The sequence below is a fragment of the Epinephelus fuscoguttatus genome, linkage group LG22, assembly GCF_011397635.1.
Source record: "Epinephelus fuscoguttatus linkage group LG22, E.fuscoguttatus.final_Chr_v1".
NCBI classification, from domain to species: Eukaryota; Metazoa; Chordata; class Actinopteri; order Perciformes; family Serranidae; genus Epinephelus; species Epinephelus fuscoguttatus.
In genome coordinates this window covers 26,482,063-26,500,659 of record NC_064773.1, presented here as the reverse complement: position 1 = coordinate 26,500,659, position 18,597 = coordinate 26,482,063, and the positions used below count along the sequence as shown (strand labels likewise).

At 41.0% G+C, this 18,597-nt stretch overlaps 1 protein-coding gene across 1 annotated transcript in view; it reads left to right on the top strand.

Annotated features, from left to right (window-relative positions):
* camk1da (calcium/calmodulin-dependent protein kinase 1Da) overlaps nt 1-18,597 on the top strand; it is an 86,702-nt gene that overhangs the window by 29,462 nt on the left and 38,643 nt on the right. The window contains exons 2-3 of the mRNA XM_049566722.1: nt 11,483-11,614; nt 17,999-18,073. Of these exons, the coding sequence (XP_049422679.1) occupies nt 11,483-11,614; nt 17,999-18,073 (207 nt within the window). The remainder of the gene's footprint in view (nt 1-11,482; nt 11,615-17,998; nt 18,074-18,597) is intronic.

Genomic DNA, 18,597 nt, shown 5'->3' with positions numbered 1-18,597 from the left:
CCCTATAGGCGATTGTATACCATCAACTTAAAGTGCTTGTTTTTGCCACTGACAGGCTCAGATTGTTATGACAACATTACAGAAGAGACCCTACAGAGAAATTAAACACCTTTCTTTAACTTTAGCTGGTCTGTTTGTTATTGTGACCAAGTCTCGCTCAAGGAGGAGTGTTCTGAAATTGAGCGAGACAGTTAGTGAGAGTTGGAGAGAAGAGCTGACTATTTGGCTGATTTTACTAATGTACAGACTTCAATACGAGACTTCTCCTTGAGCAAGACTTGGTTACACACACAAACAAACAGACCAGATCAGCGAAAGGTAAAGAAAAATGTTTAATTTCTTTGTAAGGTCTTTTTCGTAATGTTTTCAGACACTTACAAAAACAATGTGAGCCTGTCAGTGGCAAAAAAGCACTTTCAGTCAACTTGAACTGACGGTTGCTAATTGCCTTTAGGGATCATATTGCCACCTGTTTCACCACTGCGGCTAACGTGGCCTCGCTCAGCACTGGACCTATTTCAAAAAATGGTTTTCTTCATTAGACAGACACAAAACATGGAAAAATAAGGTCCAGGTTAGAAAATACTGAAGTTTCCTTTAAAACAATAATAGATTAGGAGGTGACGAATGACATGTCACCCCTATTTTGTTAAAACAGGAGTGACATATCATCCGTGTGACAAGTAATTTGGCAATGTGAGTCTAAATTAACTTCATACTATACATTAAATGCAACAAAGTCAACTTTCTGAGGTCACGCATGGAGTCCCAGTGTGCCAAAACCGCATGGCCTACTGGAAGGTGCTTCTGTTGAAATGTATCTGTCAAATGGCTCGTGGCCAACCCTGAGCCAGGTCTTATCCCACCATACCACACCACCTACATGCAAACTGCATTTCATCTCTGGGTCCATCTCTCTCTCAGTGTCACCCTCTCCTTATCTGCTGCACGCAAACCCTCCAATCATTTCACGCTTATTCTCTCCTATTCTCTCGCACGTATTTTCTCACTGCTTTGGGCTTTCCTTGTATCTTTTCCTCATTTACAGCCTATCAACTACCACTGTGTGTGCGCATCTGTGTGTGTGTGTGTGTGTGTGTGTGTGTGTGTGTGTGTGTGAGAGAGAGAGAGAGAGAGAGAGAGAGAGAGAGAGTTTCAAGAACTGGCCTATCTTTCCATTGGCATCAGGACAATGACATGCAATTCACGCACATTACTTTGTATTCAAAGCACATGAAAATCATTTTGCATGTGTGTGAATGTGTGTGTACGGGGTCCGTTCGGCGCTGACAGGAGTTTGGCGCTGTATAATTGTCCTTGTCCATGCTCTGTCATTATCAGGCCTTCTGCTCTGTGGATGTGCGTGTGTGTGTGTTTGTATGTGTGAGAGCACATTCAGAGGCAACCGCTTCTGCTTTGATTAAACCACTAATTATTGATCGGGCAGGAGCAGACCTACAGAGCTGACATTATCCTTCTCTGCATGCATGTGTGTTATTGTGCGTTCATGTGAGCCACATGCGTCCATAGAACTTACCTGTTCTGTCCCAGCTGCCCTTTCTTTTCTTTTTGTCACACTCTTTGTCATTTAGCTCCCTTTTTTATCAGTTTTTTGAAGCTCTACTTAATTTTCATTTTAAGAAACATGTTCATATCACAGTTAAAAGCTCCTCACATTGATAGGAGCAGGGAAGAAAACCTTTGGAAAGATTAGGACATTGTTAAGAAGGCCAATAAAATCATGGACGCAGGAGCAATGTTCTCCAAACACTGAATAACAGCGAGTTAACAAATGGCTACAGATTAGATTGTGCAGGGAGTGTGTTTGTGTTTTAGCCTGATCTTGTGAGAGATGTGTCAGCATTTTGCACTTGGTAAATTAATACAATTACTGTGTGGCCATTAATGCCTTTGAATTTACATCCATTTCAATGTACCTGACATCTTTGTGAGCCGACAGAAAGGCATTAATGGACTTTCTGGTGTTGTCTAGGATACTTGTCTGCATCACTGACTCTTGTTTAACGAGCCTGTTTATGTAGGTTTGTTATTACAGGTGTTAAATCATGCTAAATTAGACAAAAGCTTGAGCCATTTTCACTCTATTATTAGGTTACTTTGTTTATCAAATAGAGATAATAATTTTTGACTTTGAATTAGTCAGGTTTATTACACGGCAAAACACTGCACTGCAAAGCTGCAGTCTTGAAGTAAACAATAGAGCTGTGCTATTTACACTACAAAAATAATGTCCACTTGTATGCCAAATGACCCTGTGTTTTGTTTCTTGCCAGAGCCCTCTGTGTAATCTCATTGAAATAAATGAGGCTGCATTTTTTGTCATGCAGAGCCAATGTCTGGCTGAACTACAGCTAAAATGATTATTCCATCTGGAACCAGCCATAATTTTTAATAATCAATTAATCATAGCAGTCATTTTTCATGCAAAAATCCTCCAGTGTCAGGATTTGCTGCTATTCATATTTATATCATCATGAATGTAATATCTTTGAGTAAGGTTATAACTGTACACCAAGCAGTTTATCAATTAAGCGAGAAAATAATAGAGAGATCAATCGAAAAACAAAATTGATGTTTCTAGGGGTGGTAATCGCCAGAGGAGATACGATATTATCATGATACTTAGGTCACGATATTATTGCATGTATTTGATACAATATATTGCGATTTGTTTCTTTTCTTTTCAACGGCAAATTACTTCCTCGAAGGACAACTTTGTCAACTGTTGGCAGATTTAACGCCCTCTGTAAGGCCAGATTAAACATGTGAGCAAAAAATTCACATGCAGGTATCCCACTGACGGAATTGTAACATCCATGTTAGAAGTATTGTCCGTTTTTTTCGGCAATCCCCCATACTTGTGCTGTGTTTTGCAGGAGGTCTGCAATGTTTGCTCCAATGTGACTTGGGTGTACTGCTCTAGTTTGGAGAACGTGAGACAGCAGTCGCCAGTCCTCTGAGATAATGTGCTGTTATAGTCACATGAATCTACTGACCTTGAAGTCCACGTGTCACAAGTTAATGCCACCCTTCCTGCTGTACTCAAAGATTCCTGTTAAAAAATCCAAAATAAGTCCAGATGTTTGATCTCAACCCTGACGCCGCATTTCAGGTTTCTTTCTTTGGTGCCTTCAACTTTGTTTTGATGAACTTCCTACCAAATGCTGCTGACTGAGACCACTGCTGACCTCACAAGGAAAAACAACATTAGCACCATCTAGTGGACCGAAAAAGCAATTGATTTTATTATTCTAGTACCAAAAATTGTCTTAAAATGTGTAACAAAATATCACGATACTATGCTGCAGCGATTTCCCCTATCCCTAGTTGTCTCTTGCAGTCCTAGTTTGAATATTACCAGAAAAGATAATTTTTTATTCAGTGATCTCCGCTTTATAATTCCTTCCTCCCATTCGATAGCATTAACAGTGTAAGCATGTTTAGGATACTGCCTCAAAACACCGCTGTCCCTAAGCACAGTCTCACAGAGCTGCAAGTGTGGCTACAGGCGCTTTGAAGGTAGTACCTATTTATGGGAGGGAACCTTTTTTCTTGTTGGTGAAGCAAAGTTGGATATACACGGTTGCTGTTAAAGTCTTTGTTTTAATCACATCCCCACTCACCTTGCTGCTGCACTGCATTCTGGTCCGCTTTTCTACTATGACCTCTTAGCCTCTTCTGTAATGGATTTCTCTGTGTATGATTGTTTTGTGCTGACCCTCAGAATGCAGCTCTTGCTCTTGGACACCAACAACTTAAGGTTGACCACTGCTGTATAAGATTGCTGAAACACTTTCCACTACCACACATTTCTACAACGGCTGATAATAGTGCCAGGTCATTTACAAAAAACATACACCAAACTAGAAATACCATCCGGTTGTATACCTCTGCACACCAGTCAAGTTTCGCTTACAGTTTACATCCATGTCTGTGAAAACATGGACATTTTACACAGAAGATCTGTACCATCAGCACAGTTTCAAGGTGGACACCATAGACTAGTGTCACAAATTCAGTATCTCCCCTTTTGTTCCTGAGTTATGATGTTAAGTAATGGCCTGACATTATGCAGTGCAGTTAACCTTGACCTTTTGGATGTAAAATGTCATTATCATTCGTCATTATATCCTATTAGACATTTATGTGAAATGTTGTCATATTTAACACAAGTATGGTGGAGTTATGGCCAAAAACATGCTATGTGTGGTCACACTGACCTTATCAGTTCATTGCTGAGTCCAAGTGGACGTTTTTGCCAAATTTTAAAAGATTTTCTCAAGGTGTTCATGAGATATCACGTTCACTAGAAGGAGACAGACGCAAGGTCAGTGTGACCCATGACAACCAAAATTTAGTAAGTACATTGTTGAGTCCAAGGTGACGTTTGTGCCAAATTTTAAGAAATTCCCTCAAGGCATTGTTGAGATATGGCATTCAAGAGAATGGGACAGACAGACGGATGACCTGAAAAACACCATGGCTCCGGCTATGGTTATCGCTGGCACAGCGGCATAAATAAATATCTGAGCTCTGATTTTAGGAGTTTCACTTTGGTTCCAGGAGAATTTTTGCTTTCTTAAAACACAGAAGAATCTGATGACTGAACAACTTTTGTATAATCAATATCGTTTCAACTTGACATTGAGAAACACTGATGGCTGCTGTCAGTCTCCATGTTAAATGTGTCACTGTCACCTTGTCAGCCTATTCTAGTCTCTCTGTTCCTATCTCTGTCTTAGTCTGTGTTCGTGTGTGTGTGTGTGTGTGTGTGTGTGTATGAGACAGACTGTTCCCCAGTGGGATATGCACTTGATGGAGAAACACACACATGCACACACCGTCGCTGTCAATACGTTCCCTGCGCGGCGCACTGATAGAGGCAGTGGAGCTTGACTGACACAATTACACAGGTTCATACAGGAGGAAATGCAATCATTGTTGCCGCGGGTAACAGCAAGCAGGGACTGCCAGCCAGTCAACCCCCAGCACACACACACACACACACACACACACAAACACATACAGCCCAGTTTGTGAACTCAGCAGCCAGATGTTATACAAGCTCCTTTCCTCCAATCAAATGAACCCACAGCAGTGTCCAACCTAACATGATTTTCCCACTTCACCAGTAGATCAGAGATTTACCGGCCCAGCAAGCACAAAAGAAAAAAATATACTTTTCCCATGATTTCGGTGATTGATTAAGTTCCATTTAGATTTGGTTGTTTTTCTTTAGTTACTAATATATAGTGTGGATGTACAAAACTGCAAAACATACCACAATCACTGCTTTACTCCTAAAAATGTGCTGTTTTTCCCTGCGGTCTCTCTCTGCTGCCACTGAGACGTTATCCCTACCATTTGCAGTTGCCTTGGTGTCAGCTCAGCTGCCCATTTCTCCCGTCTCCAGAAGTACAGACTGACTTCTGGTGGTCCGTGATTTGCACTACATACAATACCTCCTCAATATAGCATCTCCGCATGATCGTCAGGATTTCTGAATACACTGGTATTGTGTCACCCCAGCCGACTGTCCACAGCATGTCCTTTAGTGTGTGTGTGTGTGTGTGCGTGTATGTATGTGTGCGTATGAGTGTGTGGCAGGCAAATTAATTTAGGGTTGACAAAATGTGAAGTGGACCATGCTGTGGTCCTGCTGTTGTGGTAGAGGTGGTGTCTTTGTTGTGTGTGTGTGTGTGTGTGTGTGTGCAGCACACAGGTAGCTTATTTATCAGATCCATTCTGCCTCCATTCACATTTGTAGCTCACACACACTCTCTCTCTTTCTCTCTCTCCTGACCTTTTTCCTCATTTCAGTTCAGTTCAGCTTCACTTTTCTTCCCACCATTCAGACATAATATTCAGCATGAATGAACAGTGTGTGCATGTGTGTAAATGCAAATGATGTAAAAATCTTTTCTTTATTGATGCAGTAATCAGTTTTAGTTGCTCTTGGTTGCATTATCATAATTTCTAACTGCAGATTAGAGCCTATCCACATTTTGTTGACCCTCACATCAGTGTTGATTATCCGTAATCATCAACATTGTATTTGCCCTAACCTGTTGTGATTACGGCTCTGAAAGCAGGACACGTTCCAAACAGTGCAGCGGTTTATGAGGAGCTCTTCTGCGAGGGTGACAGTTTGATGGTAAAAAGCAACACAAAGTGTCTTAATAAGCTGTTGGGCCTCCACAGGCCTTTAGAAAAGCTTCAGTGCTCCTCGAAATAGAAGTCTCTAGAATTCTACTGGAGGGATGAACACCATTAATTTGCTGAGTGCTATTTAATATGTTTTGGAAAACCGCAATCCCTAAAAGCACACTATCTTTGAGGTGGAAATCACACAAAACCAACCACAGAGAATGGTTTGATCATCTGGTTTGTCTGCATATCCCTAGACCAGTTTTTCATTGAAGTGGTTTAAAGGGAGCGTCTGACCTTTAGAGCATGCAGCCATTTCACACGTTGCTTTGCTGGTTTGAGGACTGGGAGTGTTGCTAATAGGCTCATAGTTGTTAAGGTTAGGCTGCTAGGATTCGGGATAGAGGCCTGCATGTCTGATTAAGCCACTTGTGGTACTGTTTGCATACAGTAGTTGTCAATCACTGAATCTAAAAAATATTTTTCCACACAGCTGAACTAATTACTGCCATTTTAGCATGAAAAGTTATTAGATGAAAATGCTGCAGGTGAAACTGAGCTAGTTATATCACTCTAATAACTGCAGTTCACGGTCAGTCAACACTCCATTTGCAAGCTGAGTGGAAGCATAAATGATGGAGTAGGCTTCTTGTTCAGTCCAGCACATATGGAGCAACATTAGCATGCATTTGGAGTCATGTTTCTGGTCACCTGTTTTATTTTTCTTACTGCTTTATGACTAAAAACAGCTGCCTGCTACGGCCAAAAATAACGCCAATGAGAGTGGTGAGACTGAACCAAAATCGAAAAGTTCCGAGCCGCAAAACCAAAACTGTGAGCTGAGAGATGCTTAAATGCTCCTTAGAACTGGGAGAGTGTAGATGCTTCTTCTTTACATCACACATTCATTTGACCCATTATTATCAAGATATTGACTATAGCAGTTATTTTTTTCTGGTTCTGGTTTATAATGTATTATCACTGAATTATTTTACACCTCCAATCAAAATCCTGAATTTACTGACAAAATCACATAGCACAAGGACAACTGCAGCGGCAATCTGCACACCTGTGATGATTAATAACAACTGCAGCTGTGAAAATTTAAGAGTCACCGTGTGTCGTAATTAGCAATACCACTGGTGTGAGATGAAGTTGAAGCTTACCAGTGGTCTCTAATGCAACAGGAATGTTTGTTTACAGTAATTACACCAATATTGCAGTGTAATTATTCTATAGTGATGGAGCAGGGATTCTAAAGGATAGTCACGTCATTGAAGTGGACTCCCTGGTCATATTAATTATCTAACCAGACATAATGTGTGTGTTCTGTACTGTCATAATTGTGGGATTTTTTGGGATTATGTAGGAGTGGAGTTAAGTGCAGATTAAGGCTGAATTCATGTATTGTTGGTTGGGTAGTAGACACCCCCCATACACACACACAACAGCCGTGGGTGTGTGAGAGAAAGATGGAGAGCTTCTGAACATATGTATCCTCGTGTGGCTTTTTTGTCAGTGGATGCTCATTTATGTACGTAGCGGTCTCTTTCTCTGTCTCTCTCTTTTCTCAGAGGGTAATGCATGGAAAACACTGACTGTGTGTGTGTGTGTGTGTCTGCATCTGCTCATGTATGTTAGCAAGGCAACAATACACACAGCACAGCCCACTTGTTTTGTCTGGCTTTGACGTCACCAAAACCCACAACAGCCATTATCGGTGCAAGCAGGTGTCTGTTGTTTGCGTGCTAGGCAACTGAAGGGATCTGATTGGCTACCGGACAGTCCACCTTGATCACCAGGGGCAACCAGCACTACGACCGCTTGTCACTGTAAAAGATGTGTGGAGCGTGAGGTGAGAGACAAAAAGAGGAATGACAGAGGGAGGAAGAGGAGGTGAGAGGAGAGCGAGATTCTCGCTGAGAGGCGTGAGAAAAACACCAAGAGCAAGCAGTTCAGGAAAGGCGGCGACAAAAGTGTTTACCACTGTGATGGCACGCTGGTGTTGCTAAGGCTAGTAGCCCTATTGGCAGATGGGCGGCTTGTCAAATGCGCTTCGCTCTAAGGGCTTGAGGGCATTCTGCACAGCAGCACATATTGATATGATAGGGAGCTCATTCACAACAGCCTCTTTCCGCTTGAATGAGGAGCTGAAGACACACAGTGCAGATATACACACAACACACACACACAAATGTAACAATAAATGAATGAAAAGCTCAGCATGGAGAAGGACGACGGTGTGATGAGGTGCGGTGGTCGACTGTATAAAAGGCAACCTGAAGCGAGTCATTTTCCAAGCAGGCAAGCGTTTAAGAGGGAGAAATGGAAATTAATTCTTGAATTGAGTCCTGACTGATGTAAATATAGGGCTGTGACAGATATTTGAATGAAATGTTTAATCAATAGAACAAGGTTAGTGGAGCAATCTTAAAACACAGTATTCTGGGACTCCACCAGCACTTTCTCTTTTTATTGCTCCCATTGGTAGTGCACTTTCAGATTTTTCCCTATAAGCCTTACTCTTTTGTCCCTTTTCTTTTTTGTTTTAATTCTAATAATAATCTTTAATTGTGAAACACTTTTTAAAAACAAGGATACAAAGGGCTTCACACAAAGCAACCAATTAACAGTAGCTAGCAGCTATTTTAGGCTGCACTGCACAGGCTGTTAGCTAAATGCTAACATCAGCATGCTAATATGCTTACAATGACAATGCTAACTAACATACTGTGTGGTAGGTGTAATGTTAACTGCCGTCACCTTTAAGTGGTTAGCATGCTAACATTTACCAGTTAGCACTTAACACAAAGTACTACTGAGGCTGATGGGAATGTCATCCGTGTTGCAGTTACTTTGTAAGTTTCAGCTAATTGTTTTAGTTTTACAGCCCACAACAGCAGACCGTAAAGGTTGCAGCTAGCTTGTAACTACAGTGGAGCACTTAGCAGAGAGCCAACTAGGGCCCCAAAGGACAGAGATTTGTAGTTGTTTTCAGTGAGAGTGAAGGGTTTTTTTTAGCAGCTTTTTCATTCCTGAGAAATATGTCCACTTCCGTCTAACAGCTTGTCAGTTATTCAACATTAAACCTTAACGTTAGAAGGTAGTTGAGGGGAGAATTTATTCAGATATACCTCGGGCGACTTGAAAGTGAGCTAACATTATAATGTAACCATTTTACAACTGCTGAATTAGATTCAATAGAATCCTCAACAAAACATTTGGTGCAATGAGAGCTTTCTCACGCTTTCAATCTAGAGAGTGAGTCAGCATAACCACAGAAACTCACTACAACTATGCAAGCGGCATCTCATCTCCGTTCCTCACTTACTGACTGCCTGCGCAGTGAAAGAAGGTGTTAAAAGTCGTTAAATGTAGCATGAAAGTTGCCAAGTCGGCAACACTGGTAAACAGTTTATTCCTCTATACGAAGAGATTAAAAAGGTGATACTGACTCAGCCAGCCTTATTTATGTTGTTCCAAAGCTTTATTGCCTGAGTGCACAGTTTCTGTCACCCTTAGTTCTGAGATTGGACTCCAGAACAGGAAAAAAGGCCCTCTAGCTGAGAGTTTCAAGCTACATACAAACTATGTATATATAAATATACTATGTATGGACTAAAAAGTCTGAAGTATAATTATTTGCCAGACTATGCAGTGCCTTAAAAGAGCCTTCTTCTGGTCTTAAAATCAATATCATTGTGCACTCAGCGGGTCTTCGAACGGTATAAAAGTGAATTTGTGTCAGCTGCAGGTTGCCTGAATATTGTACAGGACGAGATGACAGAGGGAGGAGAGATAAACACGGAGAGCGGAGATAAGGATAGAGAGATGTTTACCCTAATGCGACATCAGTGAAGCGGATGGCAGATCGACACAGGAGTCAACACACGGTTCACGCAGATTAACTCGCAATAGGCTCATCTTCATTCATCACCCTGCTTGTCTTCCCGACGCACACACATTAACAAACATGCACACGCTCATAACTGAACAGAAAGACAATGGTGCCGTCGTTATTATTGAGGATCATCAGTTTTCATGGTGCGAGAAACAGAAATTTTAAATTATTTTCAACCATAGCAGCCTTTCGAAATGATGAAAAGATTGCTAATGTTCTAATGTCACAGTTGGCAGATCCAATCACATTATTACTGCAGTGTAATACCCCTCATATTAAGATAATCAGATACCTGTAACTGCTGTTAATGGGATCTCAAAAGCAAAATGACTGAATTCACATTAGTGTTAAATCTGGAGTTACACTGACTGTTTTTCATTTCACTTTTATTTGATTTGGTTAATGCAACTGTAACAATTCCACTGAAAACGTGAGTCTCAGTTCTCCTAGATAAAATGTAAGCAACCGACTACAGGAAACAACCCAAAAAATGTGTTGAAAGGGGCACCCCACTGACATTGCTGTGTTTGGTTATCTAGGGCTCTGATACTTCAAGTTTGACGAGTATGTTTTTTTAAAGTGTCTCTTATGCTTCAGCTTTATTGAATTGCAATACTAAATCACCGGAGCACTGCATTAAACACCTGGAATGAGTCTTTAAAGAAATCAGGAAACTTGTCCTTGTCCTCATATAGCCTCTATGCTACTGCTAGATGATGGGCAAATTCACAAAAGGACTGCGCAGCTTTTGAGGCAGCTAAACCTGCACAAGTTAGACAAAAACAAAACTTTAATTCTCAATGCACCTGCAGAGGGTAAAATGCACCCCTCATTGTGCTGCCAAACAATAATGTCTCAGCGCTCCTGTGCTATTTGCAAGTGTTTAAAGTAGGTATTGATGCACAATTGGCCCCTTTCTATGCAAATGAGCATTTCAGAAACAGTCCAATTCACAATGATCAGCACTAAAAGCCACAGGCAGTTACAGTGAAATGACTGCATTAGCGTCTTGGTGGTAACTGAGGCACATTTATAAGGGGTCTTACATCCACATGCAGTAAAAACAGCACTGACAGAGTGTGATATTAGATTAATATATTTTCTCTCTCTACATCTTACTGGTCACGATCTGATAATTTCAGTTGATGCGCAATTCATGCTGTAATCAGCAGTTGCAATCCGATGTGCTCCTTGTTTGTATCATGCTGGTTCATGTGAGGGTGTAGATTTAAGAATGAGATCATACTAGATCACGTAGGATGCACAGTCAGAATGCAATCTGTCTCCCAGCTTCGTATCATGAAAACTTAATTAGTGTGAAAACCAGTAGGGTACCAGTTGAGGATGGAAGGTATATTGTCCAGTAAATTATCTGCTTGTGACTCACGTGACGGTTTGTGTATGTGTTCACAGAGGGGCGTTTTCCGAGGTGGTCCTGGCCCAGGAGAAGCTGACAGGCCGGATGTTTGCAGTGAAGTGCATCCCGAAGAAAGCTCTAAAGGGGAAGGAGAGCAGCATCGAGAACGAGATCGCCGTGCTGAGGAAGTGAGTGGTGTTGTAAAAACACACATACACACGCGCCTAAGCCTCCTAATTCTTGGTTACCGGGGCAACTGTGCATCTCCTCTCTCTTTTCCACACATCACAACCCCCTCCCAAAAACCCCCGCCCCCAGGTCACGATCCACAGCCCACCTACCACACATATACACACACATCACGACTGAAACTTCTGTCTGTCTGAGCATAAAACAGCTGCACAGTATAACCACAAGAATCCTGTAGTGAACTCTTCTAGGATACTGGGTCTGTGTTGGACTTTAAAGTAAATGTGAATGGTCCAGTCCATGGAGAGGGAAAGTATCGATTTCTAATGGCTGAATTTTTATTAGAACAAATTATTCTTTTTGCCAGAGTCAGAACTGCACTCTCTGAAGATGGTCACATTTACATTCAGCAATGACAAGAACATTGCTGTCAGATGTAAACTGTGTGTAGGTAGTGGCACTAAGGCTCCTTCCACTGCAAAAAAACACGACCTCAAACCTCCTGAAACACCACAACTACAACCAACAGCACAACAATGTGAAGCCTGTGGAAATAGAGTGTGCCAGGGCTGACATCAAAACCCGGAAGTTTAGCATCGTGCTGGTTCCTGGAAGAGAAAGTGAATGTGATTTTTGTATTGCGTTTTGGATTATGTCAGAAAATAAGCTCTGTGGCTAACACAAGTTTATGATACTTACAGGTTTTGTTCAGTGAGATAATCTTCACATATGAACACCTTTCATATCGCATTTGAAGCTTAAACGCAATCGCCAGAAGTAAAAAGCTTACGTTAGGCTTTAACGGACTACATGACGGTTGCATGACTCTTGACGTCACCGCCACTAAGCTTTCAACTGATTTCGGCCGCTTTATTTTAAAAACATTGTATAATGGGGAAATCGGACTGTTTAAGCTAAATAAGAAACTGTAATGGCGGACTGCCAGCACTCTCGCCTATTTGGGGGTGATGACGTTTAATGTCCCCGACAGGGTTTGTAGTCGTATTGAGCAACTTGTTAGCAACTGCCTTTTTTACGACACGTAAAAGCTTCAAAATTCACAAGTAGGGTATTTACTGACATGTTTTATGTCTTGGAACAAAACCTGAAACTCACTTAAGCTTTTGTTAACCACAGACCTTATTTGAGGCATTTTACCAAATCCCATTCAAAAAATGTATTGACTTTTAGACGAGAGAATCGGAAGTGCTAAAAGCGCTAACAGAGTTCCGGGTTTACTGGCACACTCTATGCACCCCACCAAAGGTGCGGAGGATAGCTGTAGCCCTAGACTGGCTAAACTGGATGTTAATCGTGGACAGCTGCAGGCTACAAGCTACAAAGAACTCATGAAGCTAATAGCTGGGTATATGGTGGTTGAAATGTTCCCTATCTCCACAGTTAACTTAAAAAATAGCAGTCACAGTCAACAGATGATTTAGGAGATTACCCTGAAATTCAGAAAGATATTTTTTGGGGCATTTTGCCTTTAATGGACAGTACAGGTAACATGAAAGGGGGAGAGAGAGAGAGAGGGGGGGATGACATGCAGCAAAGGGCCACAGGCTGGATCCGAACCCGGGCCGCTGCAGCAACAGCCTTGTACATGGGGCGCCTGCTCTACCCGCTAAGCCACCGACGCCCCGTCACATGGAATCTTTAAGTCTGAATTTTGAGGAGAAAGGACTCAATAAACAATTTTGTTGGGTGTAAAGGAAAAGTAATTTAATAAGTGGTGTAACTTATTACTGTTGGCAGAGAACAATAAGTAAAGAGTAAAGTAATAATATTACCCTTAAAGAATAATCAGTAATTGTTACGACCCCTAGCTCATGGTGGGAAAAGGGAAGCAACATAAACCAGTTGTAATTGGTAGAAGTAAAATTATTTATTAAACAAGGTTTGACAAACAGAAATTGTGAGGTGAAGCTAAAGGAAAAGGCTGATGGATGCTGCTCAACTTAAAGAAACAAATAGAACCAAAACTAGAGTATTAATAAGGAGACTAAATAAATCAAAAGCAAGAAACAAAATGGCTAACTAACTCTTGACTGGTTCAAAACATAACACAATTAGAGCAGCACCCCTTAACCTAGTGTGTCTAAACAGGAGAGATACCTATCAGTATCGTTAGTGCAATCAGTTATTGAACCTTACTTTACCTAGCCCAGTCCTATCTATCTAGTGCCTCATATACTTCTATCATTCATATACTACAATCATTCAAGTTAATGCCACAAGACACATTTGGCAAGCTGCACTACAGCCGCGCCAATTGATGATCTGGCCGAGGCTTATATAGCCTTGCTCCTCAACTGCAGCCTGGGGATTGGTGGAGCTGATGTGGTACCGTGCCAATCCAAACGATGGAGACGCGGCCAGGAGATGGAAGGTGGGGGGAAGGCACACCTCCTCAGCGTGAGCCAATCAGATGCAGGGGATCACACAGCCTGCTCAGCATGAAACACACAACTATACATCAAGTTAGACTATGAGGCAGGGGTACGGTGGCGGTGGCCGTAACAGTAATAAATTACATTTACACTGTCTCTTCATCATGGATGCACAAAGCTGCTACCTCATCCAAACTACTGTGTTGTTTTCTCATGAATAGGCCCAATTAATGGCAAAGTCTCTCCAAAATGGATGCTTGTGATAATATAGTGAAAATTCTTAGTATTCATTGCTAAATCTGATTGCAAGGCATAATTTCATATGGCTATCCAGAGCAGGCATTATACACAGCAAGCAGAGGCATCTGTACTGTGATGAGGTGGAACGTTGCAAAGTAAAGCAATGTGAGACCTTGACAAAAAAAAACAAAAAAAATTTTTGCCTCATTAACTTTAATTTGAGAAACTATCTAAGCTAATTTATGACTTTAATCTTGAACATTTTATCTAGAAAGTTTTACTCCCCTGGCTCTTTTTTCAAAATGTATTTTAAAAAACAGGATTGCTTAATAAGACCTAATAAGCTATCCATATCACACATATTAGAAAACAATATTAAGAAAGTTATGATTCAGTCCATCAGAACCATCCACCTAGAGTCACATTGCCATTATTGTTATGGCTTGAATGTGTTCTAGCAGTCGGCCAGACAGAAAGAGAGACAAAGAAAAAGACACCAACACTCGTGGTTATTTTCTGTACATGTGTTGCAGGTGAGCAGATTTCAACTGGAACGCATGAGCTGCCATGTTTGGACACATCATCCAGTGTTTAACACAGAACCATGGGAATAACTAGATGGTTTGTCAGTGTAAGCAGCTAGTAACATGCAAGGGAGGTAAAGTGTAAAAACAAAACCAACTGTTGGGCTTCTGTGTGCATTGACAATACAGATGTATTATTCTATTAGATACAATACATTTGTTCATTTGGCTACACTGTGTAGAGTGTAGAGTTAGAGAAAATGAGACTTGCTTCCAGTAATGAAGGAGAGGCGTAGACTTTTATTCAGACAAATGAGTGTCATTACTGTAAACAAATGAGAGTCTAAGTGAGCAGACTGGCAGTCTCTATCAGCTCGTACGCTGTGAGACACCGGGGCGGCTTTGGAGGGAAATCTGACAGATTACTTTATGGCACAATCAGGAAGAGGATGATGTTCTTCCACAGCAAACGGAGCTTTCAGAGAATCTTGTGATGGTAGATGGTGGAAAGAATTCTACAAAAATAAAGAAAAATTGAGAAATTTTGTTTGAATTTAGAGGAACACACACGCTGACAACATTGCCTGTACAACAGAAGGTAGAGGCCAACAGCATCATCCTAATAGTTGACATTTCTTTCTTATTTCCCATGGTACAGAATTCCCAGGGAGTGTCTCAGCCTGAGTGCAAAAATAGCCAGCGTGCAAATCAGTAGTCTTATTAGCTTTCAGAAATTGTACCACAATAGACACTGCAAAGTCTTCTTGTTATACCATAGGAAATAATGAATAGTTTAGAACAGTCTAATCTTGAAGGTATTTAATTAACAATTATATCAAACAAAAAAAGCAGCAAATATTTGCTGAAATTTGAGAATGTTTATCAATTTTACTTCACAAATGGCTTAATAATTACTCACTAACTAAACAGTTAATCAACCATTTCAGCTCACGCCAGAGCTAATGTTATATAATATATTTAAAAAGATAAAAAAAGGAAATAAAAATGCCACCTATTACATCTGTCAGCTTGATCTGTGCAGCAGTAACAGAGGAAAGAGAAATGTATGAATGAGACCAACTAGCGGTAGCATAAAGCCAGTAATGTATGAGGGGGCTTTTCTGAATGCATCCTGGCTCTCCTCTTCCATTACGCTCTCCTCATTATCTCAGGCAGGGTTTAAATACATACACATTATCCTTTTTCTACCTGCATGCCTGTGTGTGTATGTGTGTGTATGAGTCACGTCTCAGCTCTGCGGTTCATCGCCTGCCTGGCGTCACAGAGGTCGCACGCTCCATAATAAGTGTTAGATGCTCACCTGCGCACCTGCTGCTGTGCATTCTTGCATGTTTATGTTTGTGTGTGTGTGTGTGTGTGTGTGTGTGTGAGAGAGAGAGAGAGAAAGAGAGAGAGAGAGAGAGAGAGAGAGAGAGAGAGAAAGCGGGAGAGAGAGAGATAGACCAGGGGGAATTACCTCTGTTCACAATGAAAAAGATGATTAACCCACACACCCACACACAAAATCAATCGTGTTTCTACAAGGTATGAGGTGTTAGGATAACGAATGTACACCTACACACACAGGCGCACACATACACACGCACAAGGATGGAAACACCCTCATCACAGAGCCGTAACCATGGAGAAATCAGGAGAGAGCTGACAGAAATGAGCAAAGGAGTGAGGGGAGGATGAAAATGGGTTTTAGGCAAAATGGCCCCCTGTGATTGGAAGGTTGGCAGCGCAAATCCCTGAAGAATTTGTGCCGAGAGAAAACAAAAATGTTAGTGCAAAAGTTTATTTTTGATTTACTCCCTGTTTTTTTTTAGAGCTTTTAACAGCATCGCTCAGTCTCCTTCAGATGTCAACAGGCCTTCAGACATTCTTACAGGCTTACATTGTTTCATCTGTGATGGTGTTTGCTGTCAACTGGGCAAGAAATAGATTACATGGAAATGTAAACATCTACATTTCCATGACAACTGGACACACTGTTTGCAGATGAATCATGTAATATGATTAAATCCTCCAAAAATGCTACTAAATAGACCTTGAGAAATTTGGATACTGACGTCTGGATTGCCAAACTAGATATAACGCTATCTGAGTATTACTCTGGATTATCTCCCATGTGTATTAATGTGGCAGCAAATTAATAGGGAAGCAAAATGTTTGCGATGAAACAGCAATGGTTAGGATTAAATTAGGGATGCACAATACTGGATTTTTTCGCCGATATCCAATATGCTGATATATAACAATTTATTTGGCTGACCTGATGTTAGTGATCATCAAGTCTCTTCTGTAGCAGAAACATCATATTATGCATGAATACTCTTATCATGATGGCCCGCCAACAGATGGAGACATGAAATACAGTGCTTTTCAATGAATATAACATTCATTCACTGTGCTAAACAAGAAGAAGCATGTTGGGTCATTCTAATACTGGCCGATATCAGTGACGTGACAATATTATCATGCATCCCAAGATAAAATGTCTTTTAGTTCTATTGATAAGTTATTGTGTGATGTAAGACATTGGTTCTCAAGCAGGCGTCCGAGTTCCAGGGGTTCCCCAGAAAAATGAGAAATAGTTTATCTTCACTATTTAATTCACTGCAAGTGCCCAAATAAGAGACATAAGCATAGGTGTAGATTTTGGGGGGAGGCAGGGGTCACAGCCCCCTCAATGTGTAGAACATGTGTATTTGTACCCCCTAGTAAAAGCATGAAAGTAGTAATAGTACTTTCAATTTGACGAACGGCTAGAATGCAACTCATAGATACAACAAGGCCTATAAATGCCAATAAAATAGGTGGTGGCAGTATAAAACCTCAAAAGCTCTGGTTGCAATCTGCCAAAAAAACAGAAAGAAGTTGAAGCATTATGCACAGTTGAAACAGGAAGTACCTTTTTCACCATAAATGTATGCACAAAAGGCAAATGTTGTTTGAAATTGTATGAAATGAAGTGTTTGAATGTATGAAATGAAGTGTTTGATGCTCAAAATTTCTTGGTAGATGATCCTCAGACCCCCCACAATCCCAAACCCTTGGACAATGAGTAATGGAGGTCCCTGAAGCAAAATCCTATCAAATTGGGGTCCATGACCCTAATGTGTATCAATTTCAAGGTTCTTGACACAAAAAAGGTGAAGAGCCTCCGATGTAAGAAATGTTGAAATAAACGCCTTACTGATGGATTGTCTTTGCTTTGCAGGATCAAGCATGAGAACATTGTGGCACTGGAGGATATCTATGAGAGTCCTGACCACCTCTACCTGATCATGCAGCTGTGAGTTGAAGTTTTATGTTCTTTTTTTTTGTTGTTGTTGCTTTCTACTTGAGCTTTGTTGTTCAGTATAGTTGGTGAGAAAACAGACCCCAGAATCCTGCATGTGTCCCTGGGAGATCGTTTAATCAGGTGATCTAGTAATAGTGAGCTGTGTGCTGAAACTTAGTCCACTCAATTTACACATGAAGTTCACTTTACCTGTACCAATACTACTTACTCTGTCAAAACACTTGTATAGCATCTTCTGTGGCTTTGGAGGGAACTTGAAAAAATAAACCTGACTGTGTCATCAGGCTTATTTCAGCTTGGACATTTTAGAAAATGATAGGAGAATGATAGGATGAAATGATGTGTAGCAAAAGTCCTCAGCTGGACATTGCATTCAACTTCAAGGCCACCAGGACGCCCTAGACTTAATGTTTTTAACAGAAAGCCTTTGTTACAAGCTGGAGGTACAGGCTTTGGAGGAAGTGCACATTTCAGAGGCAGGGATTGTTTCAAACTACCCACCTAGGGGCAAGCTG